This window comes from Gorilla gorilla, chromosome 17 (genome assembly GCF_029281585.2).
Source record: "Gorilla gorilla gorilla isolate KB3781 chromosome 17, NHGRI_mGorGor1-v2.1_pri, whole genome shotgun sequence".
NCBI lineage: Eukaryota > Metazoa > Chordata > Mammalia > Primates > Hominidae > Gorilla > Gorilla gorilla.
Genome location: NC_073241.2, coordinates 99976974 through 99996461, shown reverse-complemented (window position 1 = coordinate 99996461; position 19488 = coordinate 99976974). Strand labels below are relative to the sequence as shown.

General features: G+C 38.2%; 1 protein-coding gene across 1 annotated transcript in view; it reads left to right on the top strand.

Moving 5' to 3' along the window:
- Positions 1–19488, top strand: part of LOC101151550 (Gilles de la Tourette syndrome chromosome region, candidate 1) — a 40387-nt gene that overhangs the window by 11474 nt on the left and 9425 nt on the right. The window contains exon 3 of the mRNA XM_055368056.2: positions 16752–16871. Within this exon, the coding sequence (XP_055224031.1) occupies positions 16752–16871 (120 nt within the window). The remainder of the gene's footprint in view (positions 1–16751; positions 16872–19488) is intronic.

Below are 19488 nucleotides of genomic sequence, written 5' to 3'. Positions count from 1 at the left end.
TATATATATATATAAAACATTAGATCTTTACGAAAGAAAAAGAAGTAGTGCATAGAATGGATGAGCCTGAAGCAAGGATCCTGGAATAGTTCTGCCACCTAGTTCCCTCACAGTCTAATCCACACTCTGTCCTCACGAGCCTGGGTGAACATTTCTTCTGGAGGAATCCGTGTTAATAGCTCCTCCTAGAACAGGGCTCAGCTGTGCGGATGTCGTCTTATCAACCACAAGCAAACATGGGGGTAGGGAGCTGTGTGTCAGCGAATCTTGCTCGTGGGAAAATTGTTCTATCAGTCACAGTAGTATGTAGCAGGGCTACATTTTTTTAAAATAGTGCCTGCCCTTCTTGACTGTCTAAAAAAGCAGAACCAAATTCTCACTGAACCAGTAAACCAGCCAAGGAAAAGTGTGTCAATCACATTGATGATTTATTTCTAAGACTCTTGCTGAGTACAAACATTCTAAGTACCATTGGTTAAACTATTATCTTACTTAGAGGGAATAGCTAAATAAATCAGAATATTCTTCTTAAGGACTTGTCTTTTGATTTATAATACATTGGGACAAAATATATTCATCATCTCCATTCTAAAATGAGTAAGTTATTGGTTTCATATTTTTCCCTGCCTAGAATACGGAAAGCATCTTCAGAAGAAATTCCCAAACACAGTGGAAAAAGAGCTTCACTTTAAAAATGTTCAGGTCCAGTGGGACGATATTCATAATCTGAAGTTTTAAAATTCTGACATTCAAATAGCATCGTTGTGGAAAATAAGCAAATTCTATTTGTCATTCAGGATCCTCACATTGCAATTTGAACAACCTACTAATCAACAGTTTTTAATTAACTGCATTACTCACAGTGGACTCTCACCCTGGATCACTAAACAGGGTTTTCAAAGCTAAAATTTGGTAACAAATGATCTAATACATTCCTGAAAGAAGAACTTGTTTCCTTCGACTTTCCACCAGAAATCCCTATTACAAAGCTAGCATAGCTGGCATTTTACCAGCTCATGCTCCAATCAGCTTTTTTCTAAATTAATTCATTACATCAAAGAATTTTATTCAGCTGCAAAGCTATCATCAGCTTTATTGTAATCTTCAAGACTTGAGAAAAAATCAGATATTTTTCTACAGATTTTTTTTAACCACATATGCTATACATACACTAGTAGTTGGGAAAAAAATCCTTTGCTATAAAATTCATCACAATAAGTAACATAAGAGTAATAATGTCATTCCTGGCATATCCTACATTTTGATACGCTAAATTATTAATTCAGTGGCGGACATTGTGATGATTGATTTTATGTGTCAACTTGGCTCAGCCTTGGTACCCAAACAGTTGGTCAAAAATTATCCAAGGCCAAGCATGGCAGCTCACACCTGTAATCCCTGCACTTTGGGAGGCTGAGGTGGGAGGACTGCTTGAGTACAGGATTCAAGACCAGCCTATGCAACATGGCAAGACCCAATCTCTACAAAAAAAAAAACTTTAAAATTAGCTGGGCATAGTGGTCCATGCCTGTGATCCCAGCTACTCAAGAGGCTGAGGCAGGAGGATTGCCTGAACCCAGGAGTTTGAGACATTTAACCACTAGAAATAGAACCAATAGCGTGTGTGTGTGTGTGTGTGTGTTTGTGTCTTTGTGTGTGTGTGTGTCTGTGTGTCTATGTGTGCGTGTGTGTCTGTGTTTGTCGGTGTGCATGTGTATGTCTATATATAAATTTTGATCTTTTTCAAGAAATTGGCTTGCAATTTTGGAGGCTGGCAAGTCTGAAATATGCAGAGTAGGCTGGCAGCTGGAAGCCCAGGAAGAGTTGATAGCACAGTTTGAGCCTGAAGGCCATCTGCTGTCAGAATTCCCTCTTTTCTTTGAGGGAGGTTAGTCTTTGTTCTATTCAGGCCTTTAACTGATTATATGAGGCCTATCTACTTATAAAGAGTAATCTGCTTTACTCAAAGTCTACTGGTTTACTGTTAGCATCATCTAAAACATACCTTACAAAAATATCTAGGATTTTTTTTTCTTTGAGACAGGGTCTCTGTTGCCCAGGCTGAAGTGCAGTAATGTGATCGCGGCTCACTGCGGTCTAAAACTCTCTGACTAACACAACTATATATCCAGATAAATTCATATTCTGGAATTTCTTCTCAATTTTCACTGCAGGTAAAATTTGGAAGCCATTATAATAAATATTTTTATGAGGTTTCCTCAGAAATATGGCATTTAAAAATTATTTGTAATTAGAAGTGTAAGTTCTCAAATTATACCTTTAAATGGGGTTTGCACAAGTATGACTTGAATAGTGTTCAAGTAGTCAAGAGGGTGATGCAATATTATTGTGTAGAATTTTTAGACTAAAATATTCCCAAAACCACAATCCTTTTCTTTTCAATAATGTGAATCAATACTGGATATAAGCTTTGAAAGTTTTTGAACTGTATATTTCCATTATCAGCCACCTAAAAGAAAAAGAGGAAAATAGGAATAATGACCCATCACTCTTACAGAAGAGAAATCATGCTAGCTGTTGCCAGTGATAGGTAGAAGTCTTCCAAACATGCACTCTTTTCTGATCCATGGAAAAGAAATTTTGTATTTACTTTTCATAAATACCTAAAACCACAGTCTATTAATAACCAGCAATTGGTAATGCCCAAAATTAAATATAAATTATTTTATGTTGACAATCTTCTGGTATTTAGCTAGCAAAGCCAAGGATGAAAACTAACTCCTGGGGAAGATGGACTAAAATACAATATGCTTCTCAGGGTTCAAAGATGCTTTACATGTACCCAATTAGAATAGAAATAGTAAATTTCAATAGAAATAATTTTTTAAAAACTTGATTAATGGTGGTTATGTGCATAGGAATATTTATAATTTGCTAAAAAGAAGTCATTTGATTGGCAGTCATAGAGTTGATTCAATGGTTCAAGGCCATCAAACCTAGGCTCCTTCAACCTTCTGTTTTAGGGTGTTGGCTTTGTCCTCAGGCTTGAATCCTCACTGTCACAAGATAGCTGCCATACCTCCAGCCATCATTCCCAACACAGGAAGCAAAGGGGCAGTCAAAAGAATAGATTTTCTCATTACAGAATTACAATATTTCTCTCAAGAAGAAATATTTTTCTAGAGAAGCCCAGAGGACTTCATAGATCACTGCCCAGAACTGGGTCATATGGCCCCCTAGGACAATCACTGTCAAAGGGAACTAGAATTACTAGCATTCTCTGAGACTCACCATGATTTATCTACCAAATTCAAGCACTTTGCCACATGAACAAAACTGGAATTTTGTTAGCAAGAAAGAATTGTAGCATAGGCCGGGTGTGGTGGCTCATGACTATAATCCCAGCACTTTGGGAGGCTGAGGCAGGCGGATCACGAGGTCAGGAGATCGAGACCATCCTGGCTAACATGGTGAAACCCCGCCTCCACTAAAAATACAAAAAAAAAAAAATTAGCCGGGCGTGGTGGCGGGCGCCTGTAATCCCAGCTACTTGGGAGGCTGAGACAGGAGAATGGTGAACCCGGGAGGCGGAGCTTGCAGTAAGCCGAGATCGCGCCACTGCACTCCAGCCTGGGCAACAGAGCAAGACTCCACCTCAAAAAAAAAAACTTGTAGCATAAACATTGGGTGGGCAGCCAATGGGCCCACAGTAACTGCCTGCCTTAAATCAGTCAACTTGTAGATGCATAAGATCTTTATCCATAATTAACAAACATGACACACTCTTTGTAATAGTAGGGTTTACATCAAATATTTTCTCATTCTACACTCAGCATATTTCCACTTGCCATGAATATGTTGCCAAGCATTACTTCTTTTGTTTTGATTTAGCATTTAGTGTTTTATTTAATTTGTATAATGAAATTGTGTAAGATTTTACTTGTATAAAATATAAATTAATCCAATTGAGTAAAATTTCTCAAACCACTCTATACCTTTATTCAGACATGCGTTTTCCTTGCCAGCTAAAGAATCATTAGCTCAGAATGCACCCGAATATGATGCCATCTGAGGGTTTTGAGTGGGAAATGGCAAAAGGTGAGCTACAGACATGGAGGAAGAACCAGAGTTAGAAAGATAACTCCACCAAGGGACAGATAATGCAGGCCAAGGCAGCTGCAATAAAAATAGGGGGAAGGCCAGGTGTGGTGGCTCACACCTGTAATCCCATCACGTTGGGAGGCCGAGGCAGGCAGATCACCTGAGGTCAAAAGGTCAAGACCATCCTGGCCAACATAGTGAAACCCCGACTCTACTAAAAATACAGAAACCAGCCGGGCATGGTGGCACGTGCCTGTAGTCCCACCTACTCATGAGGCTGAGGCAGGAGAATCGCTTGAACCCGGGAGACGGAGGTTGGAGTGAGCTGAGATCATGCTACTGCACTTCAGCCTGGGCAACAGAGTGATACTCCACCAAAACATATCACTAAATATTTTTTGTGATCACTAAAAAATAAAAAATAATAGGGGGAGAAAGCCCAGAAAGATATTCAGAAGCTCAAGCGACATAAATTTTTGACCAGATAGGGAGCAATTACTGCACTATACAAAGCCTGGGCTTTGGGTGAGGTACACCTGAGTCTGAGTCGTGATCTTTCTGCTCACTAACTGAGGTTTTGAACAAGTGATTTTTCTTTCCTAAACCTGAGTTTCATCCAATATGAAATAGGAATAAATGAGAATGCTCAGTAGTTGTAAATACTAAATGACACAATATATAACATGTCTATCCCCTGTTGAGTATTGAATAAGTAAAATAGAAGCTGAATATGATGGTGATCATGATGCTTGTTTCTAGGATAGAAGACAAGTAGATGATATTCAATGAGAATATGAAATATAGTGGAAGATGAGGCTGAGAAGGAACTGTATCAAGTTCAGTTTTAGCCTGCATTGTATTTTATTTGTGTTTATTACATCCTCGTAAAATGTAGAACACAATGTTGGACACAGAGGATTCTCTGTCCAGTGCACCTCCCTGACTCTCAGAACTGCCACCCCTCCCAGCTGACATGGGTCACTTTCAAGTTCGCCCAAGTTACAACAAGAGTACTTGGGCACCCTAACCCTCAGTTTCTTCATCTGAAATGGAGAAAATATTACCCAACTGACAATATAAATAGTAAATGTATATAAAACACATAACTACCAGCTGCATAGACAATCAATTAAAAAAAATTCTTCCCTTTCTTTCATCTGAAATTCATACCCCAACATTTCCAGTGATTTTGAAGGAGTTCCAGTTGACCTAATTTACAGACCAGTAACAGTTCTAATTCCAGAAATTTAAGAATTCTAATTCCAGCTATTTACATAGGGCCTATGCAAACCAAGGTCCATATGGATTGTAATACAACTAATGCCACTTTGTTAACACAATTAATGCTTTTTCTACTACTTATTAAAATTGATATCATGGCTTTTAGCTATCCCTTACATTACATAATTTGTGGATCAGTTTTCTCACCAGGCTTGCAAAAGCAGTTTACTGTGATCAAGTTCACTCACTGTAAATATCCACCAAATTTGCTAGAAGAGGAAGTCTGCAATAACTTATCTTGCTGATAAACCAATGGGCAGGTCTCATATCTTCTTATCCATGTTTTTCCCTACCTAGTGCCTCACTTATAATAAACATTCAACAAATGCTTTGCAAATAAATGAGGCAGATAACTTTTAGAAGAAACTTCACCCCAAAAAAATTCAATTCACATGTGGAGCAATATTTCAAAGACCTAAATGCAATCTAAGATAAAGGGAATGAATACTACTATATCATTTCCAGCAAAAAGATTCACTATTATAAGACTATCCAAATGTAATTAACTAATTTAAAAAATACATGCATATTTCAAATTTTCCATTTTTTTAACCAGTAATACAAGATGGTAAATCATAACCATTGATCATTCCCAGGTAACATTTTGACTTGCTAAAACAGCAGTCCTTCATATTTTCAAAGGATAAAAATCCATTGGTGAAAGGAAATTCTTCTATACCACAAAATTTTGAAGAAAAGAATATTGAGGCTGTAAAAAAATTATATAGAATATTTCCATATCCCTTTATTCAAAATTGATATAATTAATGTTAATAGCAATAGCTAAATAAAGAAAAACAATTTAAAAAATGCTGTGGATATTCTGGGTATAGGAGTGGCATTAAAACAGTTGAAAATAATAATGAAGCATAAATGATAATAGATATTGATAATTAACATGCAAAAAAGAATATATCACTGTCTGTCCACATGAGCCTTCATTGCTGAAAGCACTGAAAGCAAGAGCCAAAGCTACCTATTGAAGAGGCTAAAAAACAATTGTCAAGTCAGGAATAACCTCCCATGTCCTACTGATGTTTAAGATTCTAAATACTAAGTAATATATTAATAATGTACTGTCTTGGTTCATCTAGTTTAGCAAATTTACTCTCTAGAATATGAAATTCTATTGATTATATCAGCACCAAAAATATATAAAAGTGATTGAGAATGAGGCTTTAAGATAACCTCCTAATAATATGTATCTGATGAGGATATGCCACATCCCACTTTCCAACCCACATATCTATAAAGACAAAATCTGAATCACATGGAAAAGCAAGCTATTAGTAAACAATTTGCAAGAGTCTGAGAAAATTTATAACTATAGAGTAGATAACACTTCAGTTTTAAACATAATCAGTGACTTATACTCAACTTGTTCTCAGAAATGTCATCTTACAAGTTGGTATAACTAACCCAGTTCAGAAATATAGAATATACAACTTACAGGAAAATGGTTAGGCATATTCAAATTTTTGCACCCAACCATGCTCTACCCTCTTAGCCACACTATGGGTACTATTTTCTGAGGCAGTCAAAATTGACTGCCACCCATTTTTCAAAATCTGTTCTATGACTGCAAGCTGTCAAAGACAGCAATGCAGAAAGGGTAGGAGATTGAGTCCTGCATATGGACTCTTCCATAAATCAATGTGATGATGGACAATATAATCTCTTATCTTGCTGAAAATTAATGAGCAAGACCCATGTCATATTCATATTGTGCCCTATTTAGTGTCTCACTCATAATAAACACAACAAATACTTTACAAATGAAGAAGATGACTTCTATAAATCAGTGTGATCAAGGGCAGAGACACTAGCCCTGGTGATTGGAATTTCCCTGGAAGAACTACAACATGACTCCAATTATTTGAAAAATGAAATAGCTCACTAATATACAGGGAAGACTGAATATTAGAAGGCCCACATTAGACAAATGCATTCTAGACCTAATTTGGGCCAGACATGTGCTCATTAGGGTATAACTCAACTTCAGATCTGGGGAAGGGGGTTGCAAGGCGGGGAAGGGCAGGGAATTCTTTTACTCACATGTCCAATCCATACAGTACTCTCAGTCATTTGAAAACATAAAATCCAGGAAGGCAAGGCCAGCTTGCCTCTCCTTACCATCTGTTCACTCTCTCAGCTTCAGGGAACTTCAGGGAGCAGTTATACCAGGTACATCACAAATGTTTGACCTCAACCACAAATGTTTGACCTCTGTGAATGCCACCAGCATCCAATAAATAGCTCAATATAGAGACCTAGGAATTATCTAAGACTCCTCCACTGCCCCAGGTTACATATCCAACCTTTATCGATCTTATCCATTTTACTTCCCAAATAGCTCTCATTTTTCTCCATTTCCATTATTCCCACAGTAGTCCAAGCTAATGTCATTTCTCCAGTAATATGCCATCACTTGCTAACTGATCAAGCAATATCCACACTGCAAACCTCCTTCATATGATCTATTCTCCCCTGCATAACCAGAGTGGCCCTTTCAAAATTCAAATCCAGTGTCACTACCCTGATATGGTTTGGCTCTGTGTCCCCACCCAAATCTCATCTCGAATTGTAACCCCCATGTGTGGAGGAAGGGACCTGTAATCCCCAAATCTCAAGGGAAGGAGGTGACTGGATCATGTAAACAGTTTCCCCCATGCTGTTCTCATGACAGTGAGTGAGTTCTCATGAGATCTGATGGTCTATAAGTGTTTGACTGTTCCTCCTTCATAGGCTCTCTCTTGCCTGCCACCAGGTAAGACATCCCTCCTTCCCCTTCTGACACGATTGTAAGTTTCCTGAGGCCTCACCAGCCATGCGGAACTGTGAGTCACCTAAATCTCTTTTCTGTACAAATGACCCAGTCTCAGGCAGTTCTTTACAGCAGTGTGAAAATGGACTAATATGCTACCCCATCTCCATCCCAATGCCATCCTCCCTAAAGCCCTACAATAGATTGCTGTTACTCTTAGAATCAAGACCAGACTGCTTCTGGGGTCTATACCACCTTCTGTGGTTTTGTCCCCAGCTAGTTTACATCACATGCCCCTCCTCTTCCTTTCTCCATCACATTTCACATTTGCCATTTACTTTTTTTTTTTTCATTTCAACCTTCCTTTGCTTTTACCCTATCATGCTCCCTCACCCCACAAAGCTTTTGTACATTCTGCATCTCCTTCCTGGAACATTCTACCTCCCTCTGCATCTAGGTCTCTGCCTGAGCTCAGGTTCCCTAAAAATCCTGGTCTGAGGCAATGACTAAAAAGGCTCCTATTTTGTTTAAGGACGTGCAAACTCATGGCAAGAAGGTGAGGAAAACAGCTACGGAGGGAAGGATGAGAAGCAATGCAAAGTGACATATACCATCCTGGCCACAGCTTCCCAAGTTGGGTCCTTTGCTGGGTGCATTCATGTGGCCATGAGGGACATCTCAGAGAGGCTGCAGAAGTAAGCAAGATCTCTTTCCTGAAACAGTTTGTTCATCAGAAAAAGGGAGAAGAGGAAATGAATCTTCCTAGCTCTTTCAAGGTCTTTTTTCCTCTTTACTCAATTCCCTCAACAGGGGGTTAATTCACTCAGTTTCAGATTGTGACTTCCAGCCTCATTATTTGGGAAGCCAGGCTGCAAACCATAGTGCATTATTTTATCCAAACCTTGAAGTAATGGGGAAAACATTAAAAAAAAAAAAAAAAAAAAAACAGAGACTCGGGTGCACAGCTGGTTAGATTGGCTGTAGGTGGCAGCCAAGGGGAGAGCCTGGCCTTCTGAGGTGCAGACTGGTCACGTTTAGGCAGGAGCATGGGTCAGCCAAGGCTGTGGCCTAATTAGAGGATACAGTGGAGCATTAAGTCAATGGCGATGCACTCTTAGAATGTGGCTACGCCCCTTGTAACCACTATGGTATTTACAACCATTCTAAGGACACAGAAAACTTGTTCATAGTATTAAGAAAAAACGGCATATAAAACTGTGTATAAAGTATGTTTCAATTATAATCTTTAATTCTGTTAGAATTCTTTTTTCCCAAGAGTATGCATTAACTTTACAGTTTTCTTAAAAAAAAAAAAAAAATGGAAGAAAACAGTTTCTCAAGAAGAATGGTCAACAGATTCCACAGTATTGACTCAGGAAAGTGCAAGCATTGCGGGGACCAGGAACACCCAGGCTGGCAAGAAGCCAAAACAGGAGGGAGCGGGGAGGGGCCCAGCCCTGAAGCAATGTTAGGAGGCTCTGACCACTTTCCGAAGAACGTTGTATCTCCAAGGCCTTCTCTTCTCTATCTGTAAATTTCAAACAAGATCCCGGTATGTGATGTTCGCCTTCCTGTGTCCATGTGTTCTCATTGTTCAATTCCCACCTAAGAGTGAGAACATGCGGTGTTTGATTTTTTGTCCTTGCAATAGTTTGCTGAGAATGATGGTTTCCAGCTTCATCCATGTCCCTAAAAAGGACATGAACTCATCATTTTTTATGGCTGCATAGTATTCCATGGTGTATATGTGCCACATTTTCTTAATCCAGTCTATCATTGTTGGACATTTGGGTTGGTTCCAAGTCTTTGCTATTGTGAATAGTGCCGCAATGTTGTGGGGTGGGGGGAGGGGGGAGGGATAGCATTAGGAGATATACCTAATGTTAAATGATGAGTTAATGGGTGCAGCACACCCACATGGCACATGAATACATATGTAACAAACCTGCACGTTGTGCACATGTACCCTAAAACTTAAAGTATAATTAAAAAAAAGTTCAAACAAGATCTTCATTTGGGTATAATGAAGAGAAAGTGAGGACATGCATCTGAAAGCTGACTCAGAAACTCTGACGCTCTTCCTACATTTCCTAACTGCTGCCAATGGAGAAATGTCCTATGTCACTTTTCCTCACAGAGACTATGGCCTTTTACGAACTTATCTTTTTTTCTGAAACTTCTCTCTAACTTTATTTGACATTGCAATACTAAATAATAGATGTGAAGCTTTTCACATCTGTACTGGAAAAAATATGTTACAAAATAAAGTTGTATAATGCCTCCAGCTATCATTATAACTGAACAGCAGAGAATATTTCAAAATATTTTGAAAAAAGATTGTTATGAAAAATTCGCACTTCAGGCCGGGTGCAGTGGCTCACACCTGTAATCCCAGTACTTTGGGAGGCCAAGGCGGGCAGATCACGAGGTCAGGAGATCGAGACCATCCTGGATAACACAGTGAAATCCCGTCTCTACTAAAAACAATACAAAAAATTAGCTGGGTGTGGTGGCGGGCGCCTGTAGTCCCAGCTACTCAGGAGGCTTGAGGCAGGAGAATGGCGTGAACCCGCGAGGAGCTTGCAGTGAGCCGAGATCTCGCCACTGCACTCCAGCCTGGGCGACAGAGCGAGACTCTGTCTCAAAAACAAATAAATTAAAAAAAAAAAAAAAGAAAAATTCGCACTTCAACAAGTGGTTTTTCTTTTACTGTTGGGATGTTTCTGCACTTTCCAAATTTTCTACAACCAGCATAAATTTCTCATATTTCAAGAAGTATCTATTCTTCTAATATCCATAATGAAATGATCTATCAATTTAAGATATATTTTTAAATGATGATGGGCAATACTAATAGCATGAGGTGGCTCGGGCATTCTCATAATTATTAGAAAGAATATCCAGTCTATTTGGGAAACAATTACATCAACTTGGGAAACAACTGGAAAAGTGCATATCACTTTTAAATGATTACATTCATTGCTGCAGGAAATTTTTTTATTTTTTGAAACTGACTCTCACTCTGTCGCCCAGGCTGGGGTGCAGTGGCACAATCTCAGCTCACTGCAACCTCCACATCCTGGGTTCAAGCCATTCTCATGCTTCAGCCTCCCAAGTAGCTGGGACTACAGGCATGTGCCACCACATCCAGCTGACTTTTGTATTTTTTAGTAGAGACAGGGTTTTCCCGTGTTAGCCAGGGCTGGTCTCGAACTCCTGGCCTCAAGTAATCTGCCCACCTTGGCCTCCAAAAGTGCTGGGATTACAGGCGTGATGCCTGTATCCCAGGCTGGCCTGGTGCAGTAATATACCCCCAAAATTCTCCCCCTAGACTAATTTTAAATGTTGGTAAAATTTCATGCACAGAGAAATGTGGATTACCATACCTTATATGATCTTGAAAAACAAAAAATATATAAAACGTCCCCAAATTGTATAATATAAATGATTACATGAATATATCCTTATTGTGACCATCATAAAGACATTAGAAATTAAATTTATAGAAACACTTTAACTTTTAATCATGAAAACGTTTAAATATATGCAAAATACAGAGAACAGTATAATAAATTCCATCATTTCCATCACCCAGATTCAACAATTATCAGCACAGTACCATACTTACTTCATTCATACTCCTACTTACTTTGCCCCTCTCGAGTACATATTTTGAAGCAAAATCCTGACATATTATTACATCTATAAATTCCTCAGCATGTGTGCTTCCAAGATAAAAACTTTCAGAATATGACATTATGACACACAAACATTAATAATTCTTAACATAAAATATCTAGTCAACATTACAAATAATTTGTATTTTTCTCTATGACAGAGGAATTTTCATTCTTCTAACGACATGGGAAATGCATAGAAGGGGAACTGCAGGTGCAAATCTGTATATACAACATTATTCAAACACGCACAAACAAGTGTGGAAAGAGATTACACACGGGATTTCTACAATTGAATATCTGTCCCTTCAGCTGTCCACGAGCCCCCTTGTCTTCTCACATTTCTGATCTGTCACATGTCCTACCAGGAGTCCTACCCCTGTGAGTTTATATGTTAGTAGGTGAACATGAGTGGGCACTCGGGGTGAACCAAGCCCATCTTCCAGCATGTGCCTTCCAGATGAGTTTTGCTGTTCTCAAAATCATTGTACGTGTACTTTATGGAAAGATATATATGTAGATTTGGGGATTTCCAAAATCTTTGTAAAATTTTCTTCTCAAATGTCATAGACCTAGTGCAGCAAAATGTTTAATAAAGTTAATCTCCTGTTAAAGAGATAATGCTTTCCAATTTACATACTGAATGCTTATTTTTCCTTCTATTTAAAAAATTAGAGGCAACATATTATTGCCACACTAAATTGTGAATCAAATTAGCCAATGCTTGCCAGTCACCTACTATCATACCTGCAGCACAGAGAACATACTAGAAATGGAGGTAATTATGAGGCCATGTTTTATGTTTATCCCTGAAGATTAAAAAAAGAATATATGGCACTAGTTTTCCATCTAAGAGAAACAGATTGAGTAAATTTTATTTATCTTCCCTACTTTACCACATATCTGAGCATTACTTTTTACACATATCAAACTATATGATCTAATGATAAGCCACATATAACCTGTTTTTTTAACAAAGCCTTTGTACTCCTTGCCTGTATTGTTTTGAGCTTAACCCTCTTAAATTCTCCATGTTTCTCAACTACTACAGGGTATTATTTCACCATTCCATATAACATCCAAGAAGGAAATCGCTGATATTATACGTATTTTCAAAATTGAATTAAAGGCAAGTATAAGTAAAGAAAATTAGTAATGAGTGACTAGAAACCTTTTTAAGCCGCAATCCAGGTTTCTACAACATGAACCTAAATGATAGATGTGTTGTCTGCAATAATTATTTTAGACGAGGATATTCTAAAGACCTATATTTACATATATCTAGCTATAATATGCACTATTAGTGAATGTAACATGAAAGACAACTTAGATTTTGAGTTTGAATTTTTAAAAAATCTACTATTATAACATAATGAAGAAATCAAAGGTCGTGTCCCAGCCTTTGCTCTCCCCGTAAGACAGAGCACTTCCCATGAGCCAGACTTCCCTTCAGCGCCTTGTGACTCAATAGTGACTGTGAAGGACATCGCCATCTATTCAATATACTATATTTGGATCATGAAGCAAGTAGTGTATGCTGTCGAATATAATTCAGAAAATGCTAGTGGTTTGTAAATATTACTTTTTAAAATAGTACAAAATAAGTATATTCTTAACAGTGCTTGTCAAGAGGAAAAAGAAATTACCAGCCTGCTGTCTTTAGAAAGCATATGTGTCATAAATAATTTAATAGAAGACAGCTCTAAAGAGGGAGGTTTCACAATGACTGTCAATAGGTGATGTGCTTATATGCACAAATGTGGTGTGTGTGTGTATACGTGTGCGAGCATGCGTGTGTGTTGTAGCAGGAGAGGAAAAGGGGTATTTAGCAGAATCATCTGGAGCCATTTCAAAATATACCTTCCTTCTTTCAATTAGGACTTCATCTAACAAAGGTTTATCAAGTGTCCATCAGGTACAGACAGCTTTCAGTATGTGCAACACCCCTATCCTTTAATATCACCCCTTCAACAAGACACATATTCGTGGATGTGTTGGCTCTGTCTCTGGAGGTGAGAGATAGTGTGTGCTCTGCTTAATCTGTTTACCTCTACAAAAGTCTTCCTTATCTTTAATTAAAGACTCTTCCATACAATATCCAAGGAGGCAATCTATTATCACATCTATTTTCGAGCTAGAAAACAAAAAAGACACCAAAAATTTGAGAAATTTCTCCAAGACTACACAGCTAGCCATTAGTAATGGTAAGATTTGGGCTCCAAAGAGCAGATGAGAATGCATGCCATGGACAGGCAGATGACCCTGGGGGAGAGAGAAAAAGGAAGCCATCAGGACTGAGCCAAGCATGGCCAGTTCCTCCTTCTCACCAGTCAGGGAAGGGACATGCCTCCTTCTCCTGGAGGAATGTCCAGGATGAGGGAAAGAGGAAAGCGGAAGTCCCAAATACAAGTCCCTCCATAGGAAACATGAGCCCATCTTTTAAGATTCTCCCTAAGAGCAAATACTTGTTCTGAGGGGAAACAAGTGCCTGGATGAGCACTAGAGCAGTGTGAGAAGCAAGGTTCAGTTTGTGGATTCTTCTTGAAAGATGGAAAGCATATTTTCTCTAGCCTCCCTGTTTAATCATGCCTTATTATGCCAAGTTTACATGATACTTAAGATAGAGAAAACTTTAGAAACCCAAATGAACACACTTAGCACAGCCTATCTAAGGAAGAAAATTCAGTGTGTCCACATGGCTGAGCTCCCAACTCCTACCTATCGATTGTATACAGTGTACATATAATCTCTCCATTTCTCTTCTCATGCCAGTGCATAGCAAAACACTCTGGCTCTCTCCCATGGGACTCTCACAGCCATGTCAAGTTCATCCTCCTTCTCTCAAGACTGCTTTTAAAATCCCAGTGTGTGTGTGTTTGTGTGCATGTGTATATTCTACTCTGCACGCATCATTACCTCCTTCTTGTTTTCTTATTCCTAATTTCCTCTTTAATTATTTTTTTCTTTTTCTTTTTCTTTTTTTTTTTTTTTGTTTTTTATGAGAGGGAGTCTCACTGTGTCACCCAGGCTGGAGCGCAGTGGTGCAATCTCAGCTCACTGCAACCTCCACCTCCTGGGTTCAAGTGATTCTTCTGCCTCAGTCTCCCAAGTATCTGGGATTACAGATGCACCCCACCACACCCGGCTAATTTTTGTATTTTTAGTAGAGATGGGGTTTCGCCATGTTGGCCAGGCTGATCTCCAACTCCTGACCTCAAGCGATTCACCTGCCTCAGCCTCCCAAAGTGCTGGGATTACAGGTGTGAGCCACCATGCCCGGCCTCCTCTTTAATTATTATCAGCATTTCCTACACCAAATTTCACACTACATATCTGTTTTCTTCTCCTTAAAAAACGTTCAAATAGGCCTATTCAGAGATTCAAAGAAAACTGAAATCTTCCACAATAGTTAATAAAATGGTTGTTATGACATATAAAAAGCATGGAGATTATCCATTGATTTTGCATAATATTCATGGCAGTTAGCTCAAGAATTCTGGAATTGGCTTCTCAATTGCTTTCAGGCTAATACTGAAGTCTAAAAAGAAGAAAAAAACCTTAATAAATAGGAAAATTAATAGAAAATTAATAGATTAATAAAATTAAATAATAAATTAAAATTAAAATTTTATTTATTTAAAAAATAATAAAATAAAATTTAAAAATTAAAACCATAATAAAAAGTTGTCCTCCAACTAAGAAAAAGCTCCAGGAGTCCCAGTGACCCCAAACACTCACTCCCATTAAGGTAATCTTCATAAAATGCACTGAATGAGTGACTTAAATGAAAAATAGTAATAATTCCACAATTACAAAATAAGGGAGATTGTATGCAAATTTTTGTAGGCTTTTTTCCCCCATATTCCAGAGCTAAATTGAGCCTCTGTCTAAACCCTCTTGTTTTTCTCCTCCCCTGAGACAATGTACAACATCACAGCATGAATTCAGCAGGGTGCAGGACATCACATACAGAGATCATTGCTTCTGAAGGGTTTTCACGTGCACAAAGACAGGCTTCAGGTGGTGCAGTAAAATTCAGAAATGCACCGGAGTTTCATGCATCCTGATTCAACCATCCCATCTGTATATATAACAAAAAAGGGATCCTCGCAAAGCATAAATTGATTCATTTCTATGCTGATTCTTATTTTATCAATGGCCTGTGGGCATATGCAAATATTTTTAGCTAGGTCAGTATTTTTAGCTAGGTGTGCATACACACCACACATGGCAGACAAAAATTGCCACCTACCAGCCTTCTTTAAATAAACAAATTCAAACAAGTCAAAACCAAAGACGGTCAAGGAAAATAAATGTGTTGTTATAATTAGGTGATGCTTTCATAATTCCATTTGGATATTTTCCACAAACTGCAAGTAGGTTAAATCCCCAAGTAAAATCTACCTTCCTCCCAAATGTATGATTCACAGGTGTAGCTGCAGCCTAAGGGAGAGGGCATCTTGCTGATGCAGCCAGTCCCCAGGAGGTCTGCATTCCACCCTGTGCCAGGTCTCCCTCCATAGCATTCCAAGAAATCCCCAGCCGACCTCAGAAAGAATCACATAGTATACTTTCTGAGAAAATAATAAGCCAAACAATTAAATTAGTTGACAGCAAATTTCTCTTCATTTCATTGCAATCTGAATGTGAATTTTCAAGTTGTCTAATAGATTAAGGTGCTCATGTTTGCATCCCTATGTTATCTCCATTGATTTTACTCTTGTCATTAGTATAATGCTTGCAGGACTGAGCCAAAACATCTGGAAAAAAGCACAAGATTAAGTATGGATCTCCTCTAAACTTTTGTTTACATCTCACAATTTTTTTTAAAAAAAGCACATTCATCAACACAAAATTTTGTAACTAAATATTACACAATAAATTAAATAGCAAACTTGGACTACTTTCAATTAGAACTATATTAATGCAACTCAGTTCACAGTCCCCATTTTACTTTGTCACATCAGAAAAACTCATCAAAATGGAGACCTGCAAATAAGAGGAGGAAGAGGGAGGACAGAGAGCACAGAAATCTTCCAAGTGGCTTCAGTGACAGAAGGGGAGGAGTCACCACCTGCCATTTGCATGTAAGTGTTTTTGTTCCTCTGGTTTATTGCTCCTATTTATGCATGTGTGTGCAGGTATGTATTAGCTATACCAGAATTTAATTTTCTATATATAATCAACACATCCCACAAAAGGTTTGAAATAGGTGCCATTCACATTAAAGAATGTATATAAGTCACTCCTAAAAGCTGAGAACTTTCTAAACACACAAAAAAGGGTACCTAGTTGCAGAAGTTGCCCAGAATGTGGTCACCAATGATTGGACAGTAAGAATCAAAGTAACTCAGGAAAGAGGGTTTATTTCTAGCCACAGAGGTCCAGAAGGCATAACAGAGAAAACGGGACTGAGAGGACCCTGACGTGATGTTAAGATAGGTGAAGAAACGTGTAGAAAGAAGACAAATGACAAATAGTTGAAACACAGGAAAAAAAAAAGTACATGATTCAAACATTTCAATGTGGTCACCATTATCTTCACTACTTCTACTACTATTTATATTATTTATGTACTTTAAGGACCTGTATTGGAACACATTCAAGGCAAAAACTTAAAGCAACAAATGAAAACATTAGTGTGATTGGAACAAATGTTTTGTGAAAGGAGTACTAATCAAAAATAAGGCTAAAAATAAAAACTGGACCCAAACTTTGGAGACTTGGAAATCCAAAATAATAATGTGTTTAGATTTTTTAACCTATAGGTAACAGGAGTCATTAAAGGGTTTTATGCTGTAACCTATGTAAAAGAGATGTTTCTGAAGTATTCAATTGGTAGTGATGTTAGGAGGAATAAAACTGAGAAAAGGAGACAACTTCAACCAAATAAAGGAGGTGTGTTCATTGCAATGCAAGACAAATAAAATTTTTATGAAATTCTCTACTTCAGTTTTGAAAAAGACAAATGGATGTTGACAAATCAAGGCATAAAACAAAGTCGGAGGCATCAGGGTCAGAAATATGTCTGTGGTATTTCTTTTAGTCAAACAGTTCAGAGGCAGGGCCCTGTTCAATAATTAAACATTTGTTCTCATTGCACTCTATTGTGTCACTCCAGAATATCCAGGAAGCAAAAAAAGATGATTGTAGGTCACTCGATTTCAATTGGAAGAAATTTTGACCAATGAAGTAAGCACACAAGTAATTTCTCCCAAAATATTGCAGAGTAGCTGGAGTCAGTGCTGTGAGTGCAGCCGAGAGCAGTGAGGGGCACACTCTGTGGTGGCAGGCGCTTTGTCCTGCATGCTGCTGCACATCAGGATTCCAAATCACACACTTGGGAGGGAGCTGACACCTTATCCTGAGACGACAACACCAGCATGTCCAAGGTTTCTCTTGCATGGCTGTGACCCAGAAGGGAAAACTGGTCAGGCACAAAGCTGAGATTTCTGCTAGGGTCGGTCAGACCAGGAAACACTGTTTTATTCCATGCTGCTCAGGGCCTCAAAGAGCCTCAAGCTTACCCAGCTCTACCAAACACCTCCCATTCTCCAAAATGATCTGGCAACACTCCCACTAATATCCCTGCCATGGCATCCTCCCCACTTCCATCTGACTATATCCCTTCAGGTATTAGAAAGGAAACAACCTATTTATTTTTAATTAATTATGAAAAATACTTAATTAGTTATTTATACCATCATCTCAGTACATGAAGGACTTGAGCCAGATTTCAGAGATATGTATAAGAAAATGAGATAATAAATAAGTCAAAAATTTGAAGAAAAAAGATGAAGGAAGGAAAATAAGATGATAGAAATAAAAGTCATAAAAAGATGATATTATAATATAAAGTACATGTTGAAAATCCACTGAGTAGGGCTCATTGGAAGAGACTGGATATTAAAGATTTAGAAACAAGTAAATATGAGATTGGTTGATAAGTCTATGGACCTGTATTCACTGCAGGTCACTGGAAGAACTGAACTGAAAGTAAAACATAAGTCAGTAAAATGCCCAGAATAGAAAGAGATACGTAGTTAAGATAAATGAGAAAAACTAAGCAAAGCCTGCTATCATGATTGTTGAGAAAGAGGAACCATGATGCCCTGCATTCCCGTGGGGACAGGGACCCAGCAGAAACAGCTCTGCCACAATTCACAAAGCAGGTGGGATGGAGTGGAATTTGAAATTTTACCAAGATGTCTATGGCTACCTTGTCCAGGACACAGGCTGGGGAATTTAAGTCTAAAATTTTGCAAATTTCTCTCTGAGCCTCTTGGCAACCAAAACAAAGTAAACAGGAAAATCATGAAACTGTAGCAGCATTTCACAAACTGGTATCTGCTTAATGCTGTTCTGTCAGATCATAATTGAAATGCCCACATACCACACACATGATGTAAGAAATATTGGCAAATTCAGGATTTAAATAAAGTTAATGTTTGTTTCTTCTTAACTGTTAAATCACACACAGCCGTTAATGTGATGATTACCATATAAAGGGGCCAGAAACTTTTTCCATGTGCCACTTACCAGTCTGCTTAGAAAAAGACTGCAGAACACAGTCTGGGGAGTAATGATTTAAAAAAATTAATGATGGAAAACCCTCAAAAAACTGTGTATAGAAGAAATATACCTCAACAAAATAAAAGTTATATATGACAGATCCACAGCTAGTATCATACTGGATGGGGGAAA